This window comes from Melanaphis sacchari, unplaced genomic scaffold (genome assembly GCF_002803265.2).
Source record: "Melanaphis sacchari strain LSU unplaced genomic scaffold, SCAv2.0 Contig51_pilon_pilon, whole genome shotgun sequence".
NCBI classification, from domain to species: domain Eukaryota; kingdom Metazoa; phylum Arthropoda; class Insecta; order Hemiptera; family Aphididae; genus Melanaphis; species Melanaphis sacchari.
In genome coordinates, this window is record NW_020271353.1 from 118492 (window position 1) to 137521 (window position 19030).

Here is a 19030-nt window from a genome sequence, read left to right on the forward strand (position 1 = left end):
GTAACCATTTACTTTATACATATTAAACTAATTTTATGATGTACTTATAGATACATCTATATATAGGTATATATATTCACTATTGCATATATTGTAGATATTTTAATATTTAAGTATTGAAGTATTATCGTTATCACTTATCTTTATTACTGTACTATATGAATGGTATGTAACTTATGTAAGTATGAGCATATAAAATATAATCGTATTAATAATAGGTAGATTACTCGTTGTCTCGTTTGATATTAATGCAGGGCCGTATTGCCGCTTAGGCTGTTTAGGCTAAAGCCTAAGGCGGCAAATATTAAAAGGCGGCAAATTTTAATGATTGAAATGAAACAGAAAATTTTTTATGGTGTGACTCAATAACTACGTTGAGATATTATTTTTAAATATAAAATATAAAAACATGCAATTAGAATACAGTTCGATGTGATTGTGAAACAAAGTATTTCTAAATAAACCGTAACCGAAATTAAGTATATAATATTTATTATTATTTATTAGATTATTAGTATTATTTTATCATATTAATAGTAAATCGCGAAAGAAAGAAGCATTAAACCCGTATCAGCTGAATCTAATTTTAACTTAGTTTATTTTTTTAGATAATAAAACAAGTGTCATAATATCGTCGTAAATCTCATAATAATTATTATAGTAGATAATGTACAATGTGGGGAAATTTCCGCGATAAGCGATGACGCCTCAAATATTGTAGGTACCTATATTATAAGATACTCGTACTAAGTTTATTTTTTTGCTATACACCACGCTGTAACAAAATCGACTGGTCGTTTATTTGTATTCGTTTTAAAGCAGTGATTTCCATTTGCTTTTATTGTCAACCTTGAAAGTTTATTACATAATGATATTGTTAAAAGAGCTACACAACTTAATGAAATATACTATGATGATATAGATTTAAATTAATTAATTAATAATTAATGAATGTATACACTTAAAAGCACACATAATACAACTGGCTGTCGATAAGCAAAAAAATGTTCCCAAACTTTTTCAAATTTTACATGAAAAAAACTGAATTTAAATTTATTCCAACATCGAAATAGCACTCGAAATATATACATCTACTGCAATGACTGTTCAGCTGAACGTTCGTTTTCTTGCTTGAAAAAAATAAAAAATAATTTAATTATCTCCAATCTACAATGTCACTGGATTGATGAAATGCACTTGCTATACTAAGTATTGAATATGAATTAATTAATCAGTTATCCTATGACGACATCATTGAAGACTTTGCAAAAAAAAATCAAGACGTATGACTATAGTCTAAAGAATAAAGAATATGATAAATATTTATTTTTTTGTATTTTCTTTTAACATGCTTAAGGAGTTTTCATTCATCAATAATAATATACATAAAGTATTTATTTTATTTTTTTATTTTATTAATGATCATTTTTTTAATATGAGGTGTGAAGGGTTTTTTACACATCACTTATAGAAGTAAAATATCAATACCTATGTAAATTAGGTGGTAAATTTATTTCAGCCTATGGGCGGCGAAAATCTTAATCCGGTCCTGTATTAATGAGTACTTTACTGTTGTATATTGAGTATTGTGGCTAATGACTAACGTCTAACGACCTATACTTGACTAGTAAATTGGTAGTGATGACTAATAGTAACCATTAATGGTTATCAAAAACGACAAAACTTTCAATGCCAATTTAGTATTTAATATTATAATCTGATATTATTACTGACCAATCATTATACCTACGCCTGTAACCTGTTCTATTGTATGAGTATAGGCATCAGATATGTAAAAAATACAGGCTGTAATTATTATTATTTTATTTGATAACAAATAAAAAACATCGTATAAGTATAGATCTGCATGCAGCATGTATTGTTTCAATTAATTTTTTGCGTATTGAAATTTGGTAAAAATTATGTAACAAGCTTACAAAACTAATAAGACTTTTAATACGATACAATCCAGGATGGTAGATGCGATTCGTGTTACCTTTTTAAATCTGAGATTTTATTAAAAAAATAAATAGTATTCTGCAACTCGTATGTGCTAAAAAGTATTACTAATTCCGGTACATCATACACTTTATTATCTACTTAAATAGTCCCTAGGTATTATAAATATTTTTCTGTATAGTAAACAAATTTCACGTAAAAAAAAAAAACAATTTTTAATTTATTACGATTTACATTTAGTCTATCTGTGTATAGAATATGTATTATGATTTATGACCTAAACTCTAAAGATTAAAGAATAGTACAATGTGCACATTATATAATATATAAAATATAAATAATAAAATAGTTTATTGTTTATAATTTTATATCAATACAATAACTGACAAATAAATAACATCAATTTGCACGCTTTAAACAAGACATTAAAGCTAAAATTTTATAAATGTTGAGATATTTCTGCATTTAGGAATAGTTTTAATATTTAAAAACAAGTCACACAAGTCAACAATAATATTATATCTTTAAACCTTAAATAGTTAAATATATATAAAAGAACTACCACATTAAAATTATTTTAATAGGTTTGTGTTTAACTGCTATTATAATATTATAAAACTCTCGACAATTAGCTTTATTTATATTATTTTTAAATTTTGATTACAAAAATATTTAATAATTTTGTGACACTAAATCGTGTACAAACGTTTTCCTGCGAAGCCTTTTGTCATCGGCTCAATCAACTGAGGAAATGTATTTAGCCATTAAACAATAGGATTAAATAGCAAATATCTGTTAAAGATGATAAAAATATTGATATTTTATTTTAATTGTTATGATTTGAAAAATACTCAACACTACTATTGACTTATTTGTTTATAACAACTTAAGATTTAAATATTTATAGTTAAAAAAAACATTCCATAAATACATTTCACGTTATTAAATGTTCTATTTAGTAAAACGTAAATAAGCAAACACTAAACAACCATAGCAAAATCGTTTTACGAAATCGAGTCTATTCAATTAATTCACACCAGTTTACTAGGGGTCCGTACTTTTTCATTAATGAGTGGTTGGTGGTAACCCTGCATACGTCATACACTCACTTTTATACCTAAATTAGTTTTATATGCATCATTCATTTATATAACATTTTTTTACTGTTTTTCAAAGAATAATGGCAACATACTATAACTAACATGACTGACATAATAGTCATATTCCTAGAATATAGTACATTTAGACTCGCATGTTTAAATAGTAAAAAATAATATGAAAAAGTGAGCGTGAATATAACTACTTTGCTGTAAGTTCTAAATTTAGTAGATGTTGAGTTTACCTTATGATTAAGTATTTAAATTTAAATGATTCAATGATAAATTATTGCATGCAAAAAATGACTCTGAGCGGAGACTTTTAAAATCTTATATTACTAAGTATATTTTATTATTTTTTTATATTGCTATTGTATTCATTTATTTTATTATTACTTATACAATATAAATAACTAGGTAATAGTTAAAAATTAATCAAAATATTTCGAAAATGTCATTGCGCATATTAAAGTATAATAATATACCTACTATTATTTATTATTTTGGGTGTCGCCTGAGAATATCCAGTTATCTATATCGTATATTTTTAATAGCCCAAGTGTGTCTTAAATAATATTGTTAATAATGTTCTCTTTTGATATATCCCAAATGCGTCAGTAATATTATCAGCTATCGCTAATAATAAATAAACTATATAATATTACTTGATGTTAATTTGCATTTGCACTATAGCCCATACTCCATACTACGCAGTACTTAATATTCGTAAATAATATTACCTTCTTAAAAAATGTAAAAAATTTGATTCTCCTCCTGAAATTTTCTCGTATTACGCAAACTTAGAAATTTAACATCCGTTTTTTTTATATTAATATAACATTATAACTCAAACAATTGCAATATATAGATTAAAGAGCATATTATTCTAACTATATAGCCGAAACTTTTTTCCGAACATTTTATTTTTATTAAAAGTTTTAATTATTTTATTGGTGTCAAACACAACACCCGAAAAGACATTTTTTTTCTCTAAAAGGAATTAAGAACTATTTGCGAATTGCTACTGCTGCAGAAGATAGATTAATCTCATTAATCGGTCAAGCATTTATTTAGTGTAGGTAAATAAAATTATTCATGTCAATCCTGAGGAAGTAATTAACCGTTATTTTAAAGAAAAATTAGAAATTTAGAATTTATGCTGTAAAATTTAATTTAATTTTATATTTATGTTTTATGCGTATTTAAATAATTAATAAAAAACCTTATTAATTTATGCATGGGTGCTTAAAATATACGTGTTTAATTGCTTTTAAGCATTTATAAATAATTGTTCGTTATTTTAAACACCACTTACTATGATTTGTATAACCACCCACTCCTCAATAATTTGTTTTGAGTATGGCCTTGTGTATTGCAGCGAAACTGTTATTCTACCCTTTTTTTATTTTATCTCTGTTATACTATAATAAATTAGGCATTTAGGTCAAACCAAGTATATAGCATTGACACGCATGTCTATTGATTTTATTTTACTTCTGAAATTTGTTTATATTTTCTAGAATAAAATATCTTGAACTTTTGTTTAATAAATTGTAAATCTTTATTATTATGTAATATGTAAATAATAACATTTTTAAAATATTTGTAAACTACGGTAAAGAAATTGTTCAATGTACATTCTACATATGTATATATTTCAAATAGGTACTTATATCAATAAAAGTATGATAATTAATTATATAATAAAAATGCAGTACCTAGTCAAAGTTTGTTAAATGTATTTATTATACTCACATTACTTCTATCCTATATCTACGTTGTCGTTCTGAAGAGAAAAAAATCATAGATAATTTTGAGGATCACGTTACAATACAGTCAAACATATTGAGTGAAAAATGATTATATAATTTAAAATTAAATATATATTTTTTTTTAGTAGGTAATTGGTAAATTAAAAAAAAAAAAATTAAATAACAACTTCAAACCGGAACACTATAGGTAATCAAACATATTTATGCCTAAATTGCATATTTCTCATTGCAGCAAGTATTAGTATTATTATATGTAATTGTATTGTTTTTAACCGAATGCTAAATAATATAATAAGTGATAATAATTTCCGCATTTAAAAAGGCGCAAATGAATAGCAAATAGCAACTACTGTGGTGTTTAATATAGAGTACCTATAATAGCAATTACTTTTATAAAACTACTTATTTTATTAAAATAGGGCTCGGAAGTTGATGCATTTTTCATTTTTTTTTTTTTTTTTTTTTTTTAACTTTTTGGCAACAATTTTGTTTTTCCACAAAACATGTGAATCTAAATAACTAGTTTTTATTTTGCATTTTTTGGCTTTTTTTTATTTTTTTTGTAATTTTTTTGGTAATTTTTAGGTCCTATTTTCCTTTTTTATTCAATTTCTCGTATTCATAATTAGATTTTGTCAATTAACATCTTTATACACATAATTTTTGTTTCACACAGACTGTATAGAAGTACCTATGTAAAATTTATATTTTATAGAATAATATTTTACATAAATTGTATTCGGGTTAGGTAAAGATAAAGATTCGATAGAATAAGGCAATTGCTAACTGTCATTTTTACTTTTGACAATATAAAATATGCTTTAAAAGTACAATGTAATAAATAATAATCTTGATTGATTATTATTATTAATATTCTTTTTTTTTAATGTATTTTTACTAATATTAAACAAATATTTATATTTTTTTAGGTCATTTTTTTGTCATTTTTAAGTCATATTTGCATATATTTTTTAATGTTTTTAAAACCGTTAACTTCCGAGCCCTACTCATAAGTCACAGCATATATTAATAAGTAATAATATATTTCTTTCCTTGTTAATTTATAATCTTTGTGATAATTTTTAGTCTAACAGCGTCACATTGACATGTCATAATAATAATTAAATACACTCGTTTATTGCATTGGTGACTCTTGGGATCTTCGCAAATAATGTTCATTGATCAATAATAAAACTAATTTTGAACATTAATGCAGAGCCAGCCTTGGGTAAAGGTTAGTGAGTCCTACCCTAGACCTCACACATTTGTATGAAATTTTGAATTTCGCCTAATAAAAAAATTTTAGGCAATCTAAAACAAATTGTCCCAGGCCTCACTCCACCTTAAGGCACCTCTGCATCAATGTATACAATATAGTTACTCAGAAAATACACAGTATCATCATACTTGTAGTTACATATGAAAAAAAATTTTACTTCAATTTAATCATTCAAAAGTGCACGTTCTTATATATCGTGAAAATGATAATTATTACGTTCATTAATTTTAAAAACAAATTCTTCATTAAATTTAAAAACCTGTTGATTAAACTAATAGATAGTTCTTTATGTAGAAATTATTGGTACATCATTTTTATACAAAACATATATATATGTGGTTTACAGTAGGTAGAACACTAATATTTTATCCAATCGCCATAACTTTAATGATAAAATTATGTGTGATGTATAATTGTGCATTATTACGGACGAGAACGATGACGACGATAAGAATGCAAAAAATAAATAAGATTTTAACATAATTTATTCGTGCCCTAAATTACGAGTACTGTGTAATAATTAGTACTGACAAGTGAATATAATACATACACGCTAAATAATCGTGGCGCAGCAGATTTGAGTCTGTTAAGCTGCGTTGGTAATCTAATATCTATAATATAGTACCTAAACGAGTAAACGTTTATATTTTACGAATTATTGATCTCTTATAAATCACTTTACCTAACCAGTAATTTTTTTACAATAATTGTCAATTATATCGACGATACGACTGATAGAATATATTAAATTATGTTTTAATTTAATATCGACCGTTTTTAAGGAGTTCAAGATAGGCAACTTTTTAAAAGCAGTGTGTCGGGCGTAATAAGACGTGTAGGTGAGTGACCATTTCGTGTGCGTGAAATAAATAATAGAGCGCTCCCACACATTCACACAAATGTCAATAGACGCTATAAGAATATTACTTATTTTAAATTTTTTTCCTAGGTATCAACTGCCAATATTTTAAATCACCTATTTATTTGAAAACATTTCTTAACATAACATACTTGAATTTGTCGAAATTAACTTGAAAATAATTTATAACATTTTAGACTAAGTGGAGCGATAAGTGTATTGACTTTGTAATGATGTGTGTTTTTAACGATTACTATGGGATAGTTGATAATATATTTGGCATAAAATAGGTGTATTTAAATAAAAAATACAGGCGCGATCGAATTTCTTTAAAATAATTATAATATTTTAAATAATTAATTAATTTTGTTCAACATTTTATGTCGTAACGACTAGTTAAAATAATCTTATTACACTTTACATACAACTCGTTCATTCGCTCAATCATTAACGTGTAGTGTCACTACGAGCACTGCTAGCCGCACTATCAAATCGCATATCTAGCGAATTTGCTGGCTATACTTTGATATCGATAACACAAAGATATTTCGCTCGCCAGAGTAAAAATTTTTAACGAACAACGATAAAAATAAGCGAATCGTCAACTTCACTCACTGCCGAACAGCGAGTTTTCAACAGGCGGCATGTTAATAGCAACTAGTCCAATTACATTTAATGAGTTTGATACTTTGATAGCACTGATAGCAGAAAACGAATTTGCGAGGGCCGAGGAGTATATAAACTATAGTAGTAAACTTGCCCAATGTAATCAAGACTTAATACAATTATAATTAAATTATAATATATGGTACTTAGCCCGACCTATAGGTACTTACTACTTATGTATACGGATTTCTTTTTTTAGGGTGATGTTTTAATTTTATATTTAAATTTAAATTATAAGTTACCTATATAACTTATAAGTTATAATGTATTATCATATTATGAAGGGAGGCTTTACACTCCATTATTACCATCGCCCATCGACTTTTACATCGATAATATCTAGAGCTCGGAAGTTGACAATTTTAAAAACATTAAAAAAAATGACCTAAAAAAAATATACAAATATGACTTAAAAATGACATAAAATGACCTAAACAATTATAAATATTTGTTTAAAATTAGTAAAAATACGTTTAAAAAAAAAAAAATAATATTAATAATAATAATAATCAATCAAAATTATTATTTATTACATTGTACTTTTAAAGCATATTTTATAATGTCAAAAGTAAAAATGACAGCTAGCAATTGCCTTATTCTATCGAATCTTTATCTTGACCTAACCCGAATACAATGTATGTAAAATATTATTCTATAAAATATAAATTTTACATAGGTACTTCTATACAGTCTGTGTGAAACAAAAATTATTTGTGTAAAGATGTTAATTGACAAAATCTAATTATGAATACGAGAAATTGAATAAAAAAGGAAAATAGGACCTAAAAATGACCAAAAAAATTACAAAAAAAATAAAAAAAAGCCAAAAAATGCAAAATAAAAACTAGTTATTTAGATTCACATGTTTTGTGGGAAAACAAAATTGTTGCCAAAAAGTTAAAAAAAAAAAAAAAAAAAAAAAAATGAAAAATGCATCAACTTCCGAGCCCTATCGGGCTAATTATATTAAATTTAAAACAGAACCATAATACGTATAATATATATAAATATATACACCATACACGCACTGGATTCGTTCAGAGTATGAGTTGTACGCATTTTCTTAAAATTCGTCATTGTAAAAAATGCAAACGATTTGAAGCAAGACGATTCGTGTACCTATCATATATCATAATACGCATGGCATTACTCTTTATATTTTTATTTATAGGTACCTAGATACTATTGACATATTTTAATAGATGTCTAAATATCACACCGTGATACTTATATTTTGATGTTAGATGACGATTTATTAGATCGTTGCAAATTTGCAATAATAACAGGTCGCCGTAGAAGGCTGAAATGCCGAATGTCTGAAGATCAAGACGTACCTATAATGCACTTGTTGTACTCGGTAACTAGTATAGAGTCTATTGTTATAGATTATGACGAGTTTAGTATTGAGGTCGACTTCTATAGGCACATCATAGAAACAGTGTAATACTAGTAGTTGCTGTGCCCATGTATATCATGTGTATAGTGTACACAGCTGGCATAACTATATAAACTATACGGATGTTTTGCGGCGTTCGTGCAAAGGTCTCGTCAAACGAGTTAATTACAAAATTTGAAAATCTTTATAAATCTTTTAATAATAATAATAATAATACAAATGCGTCATACGTTTTGTCATTGTGTGCACGACAAAGAGAATCGGCCATCGGGACAGCAGCTGCAGCTGCTGCCAGTCGACATTATTATTATTATTATTATTGTAGCTCGCATTTGTAATCGGCGATGTTCTGCGGTTAGCGACGGGGAGAGGGGGGATGTCTCGTTCTTTGGCCTCTGAATTCCGATTACAATGCGAGATAAGCCGGTATTCAATAACAACTAACAACACACAATCGGCTGTCGAACTGCGTTTTGCAGCTGCATTCGCTGTTCGTTTCGTCGCCTTTACTCTTTGTATATCGGTTATATCATTTTGCGTCTAAACAGACGATTTGACCGTCGCGTAACATCACTTTTACTCTCGTCATCAGTGCGTTTCTCGACTTTTCGTCATCCGTTCGTCCTCAGTGCGATTTTCTGTCGTCCGGTTCGAGTTTCCGCCTTCGCTACGATGACCGCTGTCGCCGTCGTCGTCCAACTGATTTTCGGATCATTCCTGCTCAATTCCGCTACGGCGTTATTGCCTTTGTCGATCCGCGAGTACTACTCGTCCGGCGAGCCCACACAACGTAATTATCGGCGTCGTCCAATTTTTATTTTGTTTTTTCTTAACGGGTGGGAGGAGGGTACATGTGAATTTCCCCCCTGCTTATACCTTAGACTAGGTACCTTAGACTTGTCGTATTCGCATGGTTCTGTTTCATCACTAAGATGCGCTGTCGACGGTTCACGAATGCTCATATTACCAGCTATCTATATATCATTATTTACTGTTCATCAATCGTAAGATTTGAACTACTTTGTTTTTAATAGTTTTTAGGTTCACTAGGTTTCAATAATTTAAAAATTCTATTTGCTACCAATCATTTACAGCAGACATCACTATTTTTCTCTTTTTTTGTTTGTTTTTGTGTCTAGAAAAATGAATAATTACGGATCAATACAATATTTTTCACACCTCGCATTTGTATATTGGCATTGCATTCGTTCATATAAGTTGATTCATATTTCAAAATACTTTAGATAGGAACCAAATTAGGAAAGGAGTACCTACTTAATCTCGACCAATTTGTTTCTACTTTAATCATTATTTATATCTATAAATTACAATTTAATGATAGATAAAAACTAATAGTGAGTAGAAAGAAATTGATTTGCTTAGAAATTTTATTTGTATTAATAGGTACCTAGGAATAATTTATTTCTATCAATTTTAAATAAATATATGCAAAAGTTATAATATAGTCATAGGTATAATTTTATTTATTATATCTAATGGCACTAGAAATAATTTGTTGATAAATAAATCCTATTAATAATATTAAAATTATTTCTTGACCCAGTTAAAATTTAAATAAAATATTCTATGAAATCATTGTGTAAATAAATAATTACTCATCATTATGATAAGTTTATTTAAAATTGTTCAATAGTATACACAGTTGATAATAGCCATACGGTTCAATTTTTAGTTCATTTTTGTTGATATCTTAATAATTATAGTTAATAATTTATTATTTTTTTATTGATTATGGCCTTGGTAGGTTAAACAAAAACTATACTTTCAATTTTTAAATAAATTAAATTCAGAATTTAAAATATGTATACTAATTGATAGTCTATGACTGTTTTTTGAACTTTTTACTGCAGTCATGAATTTTTATAATATTTTTACCTACTATTTAAATACATATTTTTTACTAATTTAATTTAAAGTAATTAATTTTAATTGTTAGTATTAATATTCCATATTAGCTTTTATTAATTGTTAGATTTATGTGAGGTATTTATAATTTATATTTATATGTAAAATTAATTAAATAGATTAATAATATCTAAATAAATAAGTAGTCATATTTAGACATGCAATCATTTTTTGATAAAATATTTAAATTTTTTTTTTCTTTATTGGTTAAGTGTCAACTACACAGGTTATTAGCTTTACAGAGTTACATTATTACAATAAGATTATTATATACTATTGTAGAATTCTATTTATTTTTTTTAAGTATGAGATGATGTTTTGGAAATTTAAAGATGGACCAATTGCTTTGTGCAGGTTGTCTGGGATGTTAAAATCTTTTCTAGCATCGTTGAAGTTAGGGCAGTGGATTATGATATGCTTGATGGAGTAGTTTGTATTGCATTTTGGGTTTAGGTGTGGATCTGTTTTTGCCATAAGATGACCATATGTAAGTTTCGTGTTATCAATTCTGAGCCGATTGAAAATTACTTCATTTTTTCTGTTAAAATCAACGTATTTTGGCCAGAGATCAACAGAGTGTTTGATTTCTCTTAATTTATTTTCCGTATTTGTGTGCCAATGTGAGTTCCACAAATCGATACAATATTTGTTTATACTTCTTTTTATATTAAGTGAGGTAAGAGAAATTATTTCACTGTCTAGACCAGGGATGGGCAACTAAAAGTTTGCCAATTTGTGGGCCAATTTTTAGAAAATTAAAATTTAGCGGACCAGAGTATAGAGAGCAGAAAAAAAAAGTTCAAAATATGCATTTTAATTTAGCATTTATTTTGTTTATAATGTGAATATTAACAGTGAAAAGGTTATTGAAAATAATTAAATATAAATAATACTATTTCTAAATACAATAATACTAATACAAAAATGTTATAAAAATTAATTAAATTAAATATAAATAATATTATTAGTATTTGTTTAATGTGAGTTTTGAGGACATGTGACTGCTAATGATAATGTGGCAAAATCAACTTCTATTTCGGAAGAGGAAATAAGAAGTAGGTAACCAAATTTTTCATCTGTAAGACGATTTCTATACTATAGACAATCGACTTTAAAATTATATGATGTAATTTAATCATATAACGCGGGCTAGATAAAAAAAGGTTCGCGGGCCGCCAGTTGCCCACCCCTGGTCTAGACTATTGATTGCATATCGAGCAGCTTTATTAGCCTTCTCATTTCCCTTTATGTTACAATGACCTGGGGTCCATATAAATCTAATATCTTTGTTTGATTTGGAAAGAAGGTTACTAATTGATAGAGCCAATGGTTCAGTTAATGTTTTGGATTGAAGATTAGCTAAGGTTCTGAGTGAGTCAAAACATATATCTATGTTTGTATTATTGATCTCTAGGGCTAATTGGGCTCCTTTGACAAGTGCTAGATATTCAGCTGTATAAATACTGCTAAAATTATTTAGTTTGAATTGAAGTGGACTACTGCAAGTCCTATACCCATTTCAGTTTTAGAAGCATCGGTATATGTTTGAGTACTGGTATTCGAGGTGTGTATAAGTTCATTGAATAAATTACTATAAATAGTATTTGGTATTTCTTTTTTTCAAATGTTTTGTTAAGCTTGTATCAACTTGGTAATTTGGTTGTTTCCAAGTGGGTATCTGACTATTTTTGTGTTGTCATATTTCATTAAAAACAATATTGTTATCCATCATCTCTTTATGTAGCCTTAACCCTAATGGTTTTCTTAGTTTAGAATTGTTTTCGCTTATAGTTGGAAAGCGTTTTTGGTTTAAAAAGTGAATTGTTGAATTTTCCGGCATAGATAAAATATGAGCTATATAATTGTGCGATAACTTAGTTCTTCGAAAAAGAAGTGAGGGTTCACCAGTCAAGAATAATAAACTAACTATCGGGCTGCTTTTGAATGCATCAATTGAAAATCTCAATCCTGCATTATGGATTGTATCAACAATTTTTAAGATTTTTGTTTCTGAGTTTCTGTAACAAATTGAACCATAATCGAATTTGGATCTTACAAGCAATCTATATACATTTAATAATATAGTACCTTCAGCGCCCCATTCACAAGGACTTAATGATTTAATGACATTTAGGCTTTTGAATGAATTTTTTTTTTGAGTGACATAATATGAGATTTCCAAGAAAGCTTTTTGTCGAAAGTGAGACCTAGTATTGAAATGTCTTCAACAAAGGATAAAAAAGATATACTAAGAAAGATTTTAGGTTTCGTTAATTTCCTTTTATTCGAAAATAAAATGCATTTTGTCTTCTGAGGCAAAAAAATAAAACCAGCTTTGAAGCACCATTCAAAAAGATCTTTAAGGTATTTTTGGAGTATTCTAGTCATTACAGAGATTTGCGTACCACAAATGTATATGTGGGCATCGTCAGCGAAAATAATTGATTTAACAGGATTTGTAATGGACGTTGGAAAGGTTGTTAATTGTCTTTTGAAATAAAAAGATACTAAGGGGAGAACCTTGAGGCAATCTGTTTCCTAACATGAATGTATTCGAAGTCTGATCTCTGATTTTAACTTGGATCGTTGGTTTAAGAAGTTGTTTAGAAAGATTAACATGTTTCCATGTATGTTCCAATTTTTGAGTCAACTGATTACTCTGTGTCGCCAAACAGTGTCATATAATTTTTGTAAGTTGAGGCTTATTGGAATCATTGATTGTTTGTTGGCAAACGTTTCTATGACTTCGGTTTCAATTTTTACATGACAGTTGGTAGTTGAGTGGTGTTTTCTGAAACCATTTTGACATGGTGAGAGGAATCTATGTTGGGTTGCATATCAATTTAGTCGGTTATAGATGATTTTTTCTAATACCTTGCTCATACTGCAGAGTACTAATGTTGGTAGATATTCTGAAGATTTAAAACTATTTTGATTTTTTTGGAAATGGGGGTGATGATTGTATTTTTTGTTAAAATACAAAGGAACCAAGTTTTTATAGAAGATAGTTTGTGTTAAATTATTTATGAATAAATAAAACATATCAAAAGTAGATTTTTATCTTAAAATGCATAAATATGGATTATAATCAATTGAATCATTGATTGTTATTTAATTGTTGTTAATTTTTTATCATTTATCTGGATATTTTAGCCGGTATACCAAAATGGAGTTCAAGTTATTCTGTAGAAGGTGATATATTTATTCCATTTGCTGAAGTGCATGAACCATTTAGTGCTTGGTATGATTCAGACTCTGGAAATAGTCGTATTGACTATTATCAAGGTACATTTTTAATTATTTTATTAAAATAAGAAGAAATTTTTAAGTTTGATTAATAATTAATTGTATAATTAAATAGGAATGGCAAAAACATATCAATTGTCCAATAAATATTCTTTTGGTGCATCTCTCAAAATTGTTCCTGTCACTACTGAAACAGAAACAAATACTTTAAAATGTTTAGAAGTGAATGGAACTGATGAAATGCACATTTTACCTCAGCCAACTCTTCCAGACCTAAGCGATTTTAAGGTTGCTAATCTCAATAAATTATATTAGATATTAAAATTAATGTTTGAATGTATTTTATTTCTTGTTTTTAGTTAGTCAGTGAGCAATTAGAAAATGGTATTGTAGTTGAAAAATGGATTTACATTAAAAGAGTAGAAAAAACAGTGGGCAAATATATAATGTGGTTATATAGACAAGTAAGCAATTAACTAAAAATTAATAATTAATTATATTTTCTTTCTTCTTCTTTCTTAGCTTAACGGTCCATGTAGGACCTAAGCTGCCACAAGTAATTCTCTCCATCTTTCCCTGTCCAATGCCAGGTCAACTGTCATATTTCTTCTCAGCATCTTAATATCTTTCTCTACCGCATCTTTCCACCTCGTTCTTGGTCTGCCTATTGGTCTTTTTTTTTTGTATGGTCTCCATTAGTACTTTTTTTATTATGTCATTATCAGCTCTCCATACATGTCCAAACCATTCCATTCTCTTAATTTTTAAATATGACGAAATATTGGGTTTAGAAAATAGTGTGTATAGATCTTCATTGTTTCTTATAAAAACATAAATACATAATTATATAAACATATAAATTTAATTAGTACATATAAATAAAAGTTATATAATATAAAGAGTATCAATAAAGTAAAATTTCCTAAATTGTTTATATTTATAGTGATCAAAGATAAATTAATGTGAGATAGATTAATGTGTTGAGATCTTTTGCTTAACTTCAGTAATACACTTAACATTTTATTATCTTTCAGCAAAAATATGGTGATGCCATGGTATTTAGTTTACTATGGAATTTTTTTTTAAACTATCATCTGACTATGGTATCTGCTTTATGATTAATTTTTTAAACATTAAAGGTGTATAAATAATCAAAATTCATTGACAATCAGTTAATAGAAAATATATCTGAACAAAGCAGATGGCATTAAACCTTATTGAATTAATATTAGAATAAAATAGAACAATAATAATTTCAAAGAATTAAATATTAATTTTAACGATTTTTTTAGAATGATATTGCTTATCCACTGCGCTATCAAATGAATGGATTTAATTCAGTATTTTTATCACATTTTGATGATTATGTCATTGTTTACAAACATTTTACCCCAGTGAAACCAGATCCAAGTATTTTCAACGTTGAAGGTATGTCAATAATAACTTGAGTTACCTATTTATTAACTGAATAATTTAGATATTTGAAATTTTTGCTTTTAGAATTAAAATGTGAATCTTTCCCTGGACCTGGTGTAAATCATATTTATGATTTTAATCCTATGATGGAGTTCATAAATAACTATGGAGAGTATATAGATTCTACATTTGAGGAATTTAAACGACTTCATAATAAAACTTATACTAATGATACAGTTGAACATTTTGATCGTAAAAATAATTTTCGTCAAAACTTAAGGTGATAATTTATTAAATCATTTAACAAAAATTGAAATATAGTTCCTGATTATTAAATTAATAATTTATGTATTTGCATTAGATATATTCGTTCAAAAAATCGAGCTAATGTTGGTTATACACTTGCTGTCAATCATTTGGCTGATTATTCCAACACAGAACTTAAATCAATGTGTGGTTATAGAAAATTAAGTGAAGAAGAACATAACGGGGGAGAACCTTTCCCTTACAATAAAACTGATTTTCAAAACTTGCCATCTGAAATTGATTGGAGGATTGCTGGTGCTGTAACTGCTGTTAAAGGTAGTTTTTATTGACGATATATTTTTAAAATATTATTTGTAATAATTTATTTATATAATTGTAATGATTAGATCAATCAATTTGTGGTTCTTGTTGGAGTTTTGGTACTACTGGTACCATTGAAGGAGCATATTTCATGAAACATGGTGAACGTAAAAGTTTTTCTGAACAGGTATATACTATTAATTAAGATCCAGTTGCTTGTTGCTTATTAAAATATAATCAACTAAGTAAATATAGAAATTGATAAAATAATTTTTGTGTTGGAAAAAAAATGTTGTTTTTATCCACAAATATGTCTAGTTTATATAATTATAAAATAATACCTGGGCAAGAAATATTTAAAAAAAATTTTGAATGAATTTTTATAATTTAAGCCATAAAATAATAACTTATTTTTATTTTTATTTTATTCTCTATGAATAATATAATATGTAATAAAGTAATAGTAATATTTTTGAATTTTCAACAGTTTTACCTGATGTACAAAAAAAAGTGTATTAAAAAATAATGTTGATTTGTAACGTCATTAATGTTACTTGTAACATAAGATTTATATTCCAAGATAAATTTCTAAATTAATTCATTCAAGTTGTAAATTATTTCATTTATGTATATAATATATTATTGATGCTTTGTTTTTATAGGCTTTGGTTGACTGCAGTTGGGGTTTTGGCAATAATGGATGTGATGGCGGAGAAGATTTCCGTGCTTATTCTTGGATTGAAAAGCATGGCTTACCTACTGAAGAAGAATACGGTCCATACCTTTCCCAGGTATAAAATCATTCATTATATTTTGTGTAAAAATGTTCAGGCTATTATTAATAACACAAGACAAAAATATTTATTAATGTACCTTGTCACTTTCCTATTACTTATTGATTTTTTTTATTTGAATAGCCGAAATTAAAATAGAATCTATATGAACAATACTACTCCTCCGCTGCCATAGCTTATTTACAATTCAATACTTAATAACTTAAATACAATCATTTAGCCTCGTACACCTGATTCATCCATTATACCCTTTCCCAGCCCTATAACGCACTCACTGCCAGTCTGTATTCATGATCTCCAATCCTCATTGCGGAAGGGCTTAATCTGTCGATGCAATTTTTTTATCTTTATCCGCTTCACCAGTCCTTTTGTCCTGCTCTTCGCATTATTATATGGAACTAAATATAATTTAATTTTTTTTAATGTTATCTATAAAAAAATATAATTAAAAATTGGTATACAATTGATAAGTATTTAAAACAATAAATATTTATTTAAAAATCACAAAAACATTGTTTTATAAATGTACACGCTATTTATAAAAGCAGTAGTATTACATTAATCTATACTAATATATATTTCTACTATATATTAATCTATACTTATATACATCTATATTTTTTATTATTCTAGGATGGTTACTGTCATATAGCTAACATATCAAGTGGTGATCTTACAAAAATATCAGGTTTTGTGAATGTAACATCATATGATGAAGAAGCATTAAAAATTGCTTTAATCAATGAAGGTCCAATTTCTATAGCCATTTATGCTTCACTTAAAACTTTTGCTTTCTATTCAAATGGCGTTTATTACGATAAAGAGTGTCGTAAGTATAGTTTTTAAACATGTTCATCACAGATAACACAATATAGGGATGATTAAAATTGTTTGCATGCACTGAATGACGACAATTAGCTTCATCTTACTTTATTATTAATTGTACTACAATTTGGTCAGTGTATATTTAAATTATTAGTTTTTCGTTAACATCTTTTAGAAATATTTTATATGATGTACAAGTAATACATTAACACAGTAGAACCTCGATTATCCGGGGTAATGATGAGGAGAGGGTCACACGGATAAATGAAAATCACGGTTAATCGAGACTTTATAATAATGAAATTTTAAAAATTTTGATTCAATTGTAATTAGAAATATACATAAGAAGACGTATTCATATATATAAATGTATATACATTTTCGGAAGAGTGGGCACGGTTAATCGCAAACACAAATAATCGAGGTTTCAGCTGTACTTTAATTTTTCAATTATTCTGTGTCATTAGTCATAACAAATATGATATGCAATTAATGTGTTAACTATACCTATCATACTGTATGTTTGTATTTATTTGCAGGTAATAATCCAATGGAGTTAAATCATGCTGTGTTATTAGTGGGTTACGGTACATTAGATGGGCATCCGTACTGGCTAGTAAAAAACTCGTGGTCAACTCACTGGGGTAATGCTGGTTACATACTTATTTCTCGTAAAGATAACAATTGCGGTGTTCTCACTAGTCCAACTTATGTTATTTTGTAAACTTATATCTAAGATCTGAAAATTTTTTTTCATTCTATGTATTTAAAAATAATTTTTAATTTTTAAGTCTGAGAGTAAAATTTAGTTTAAAAACTTATTTGGTACTAATTAATGTTAATTTTGAATGGAAATTAAAATATTGTACTTTTTGATTTATTTTTAAATAAACGACTGTTAGTTTTATACTTCAGCATATAATTTTAACAAAATCAATTATCTATTTACTAATAAAACCAATAATCTAGTTAATTCAAAATATAACTTTTATAAGTTCATTGCTATGATTGTAAATAAAATCTATGAAAAACAAAATGTATTTACAGATGAAAGGTGAGTGGAATCTAATTTATTACTTCTAGACAATTAAAATAATATACATGATTATAACTAAAGTTTACTGAATTTAGATTCTTGTAATAATACTTGTATAGGAAATGGTAGTACAATTTTAAAAAACTCTGAAACAAACATAATGAGCTAAATGTAAAGATTACATTAGTGAGA

General features: G+C 27.0%; 1 protein-coding gene across 1 annotated transcript; it reads left to right on the top strand.

Moving 5' to 3' along the window:
* Positions 1 to 9434: 9434 nt before the first annotated feature.
* LOC112599475 (digestive cysteine proteinase 3) lies at positions 9435 to 18586 on the top strand. The gene is made up of 11 exons (XM_025346392.1): positions 9435 to 9818; positions 14108 to 14239; positions 14316 to 14488; positions 14560 to 14664; positions 15493 to 15628; positions 15701 to 15896; positions 15978 to 16198; positions 16270 to 16370; positions 16846 to 16974; positions 17611 to 17806; positions 18342 to 18586. Exons 1-11 carry the CDS (start codon positions 9701 to 9703, stop codon positions 18524 to 18526), a joined length of 1692 nt encoding a protein of 563 aa, XP_025202177.1. The 5' UTR covers positions 9435 to 9700; the 3' UTR covers positions 18527 to 18586.
* Positions 18587 to 19030: the final 444 nt, after the last annotated feature.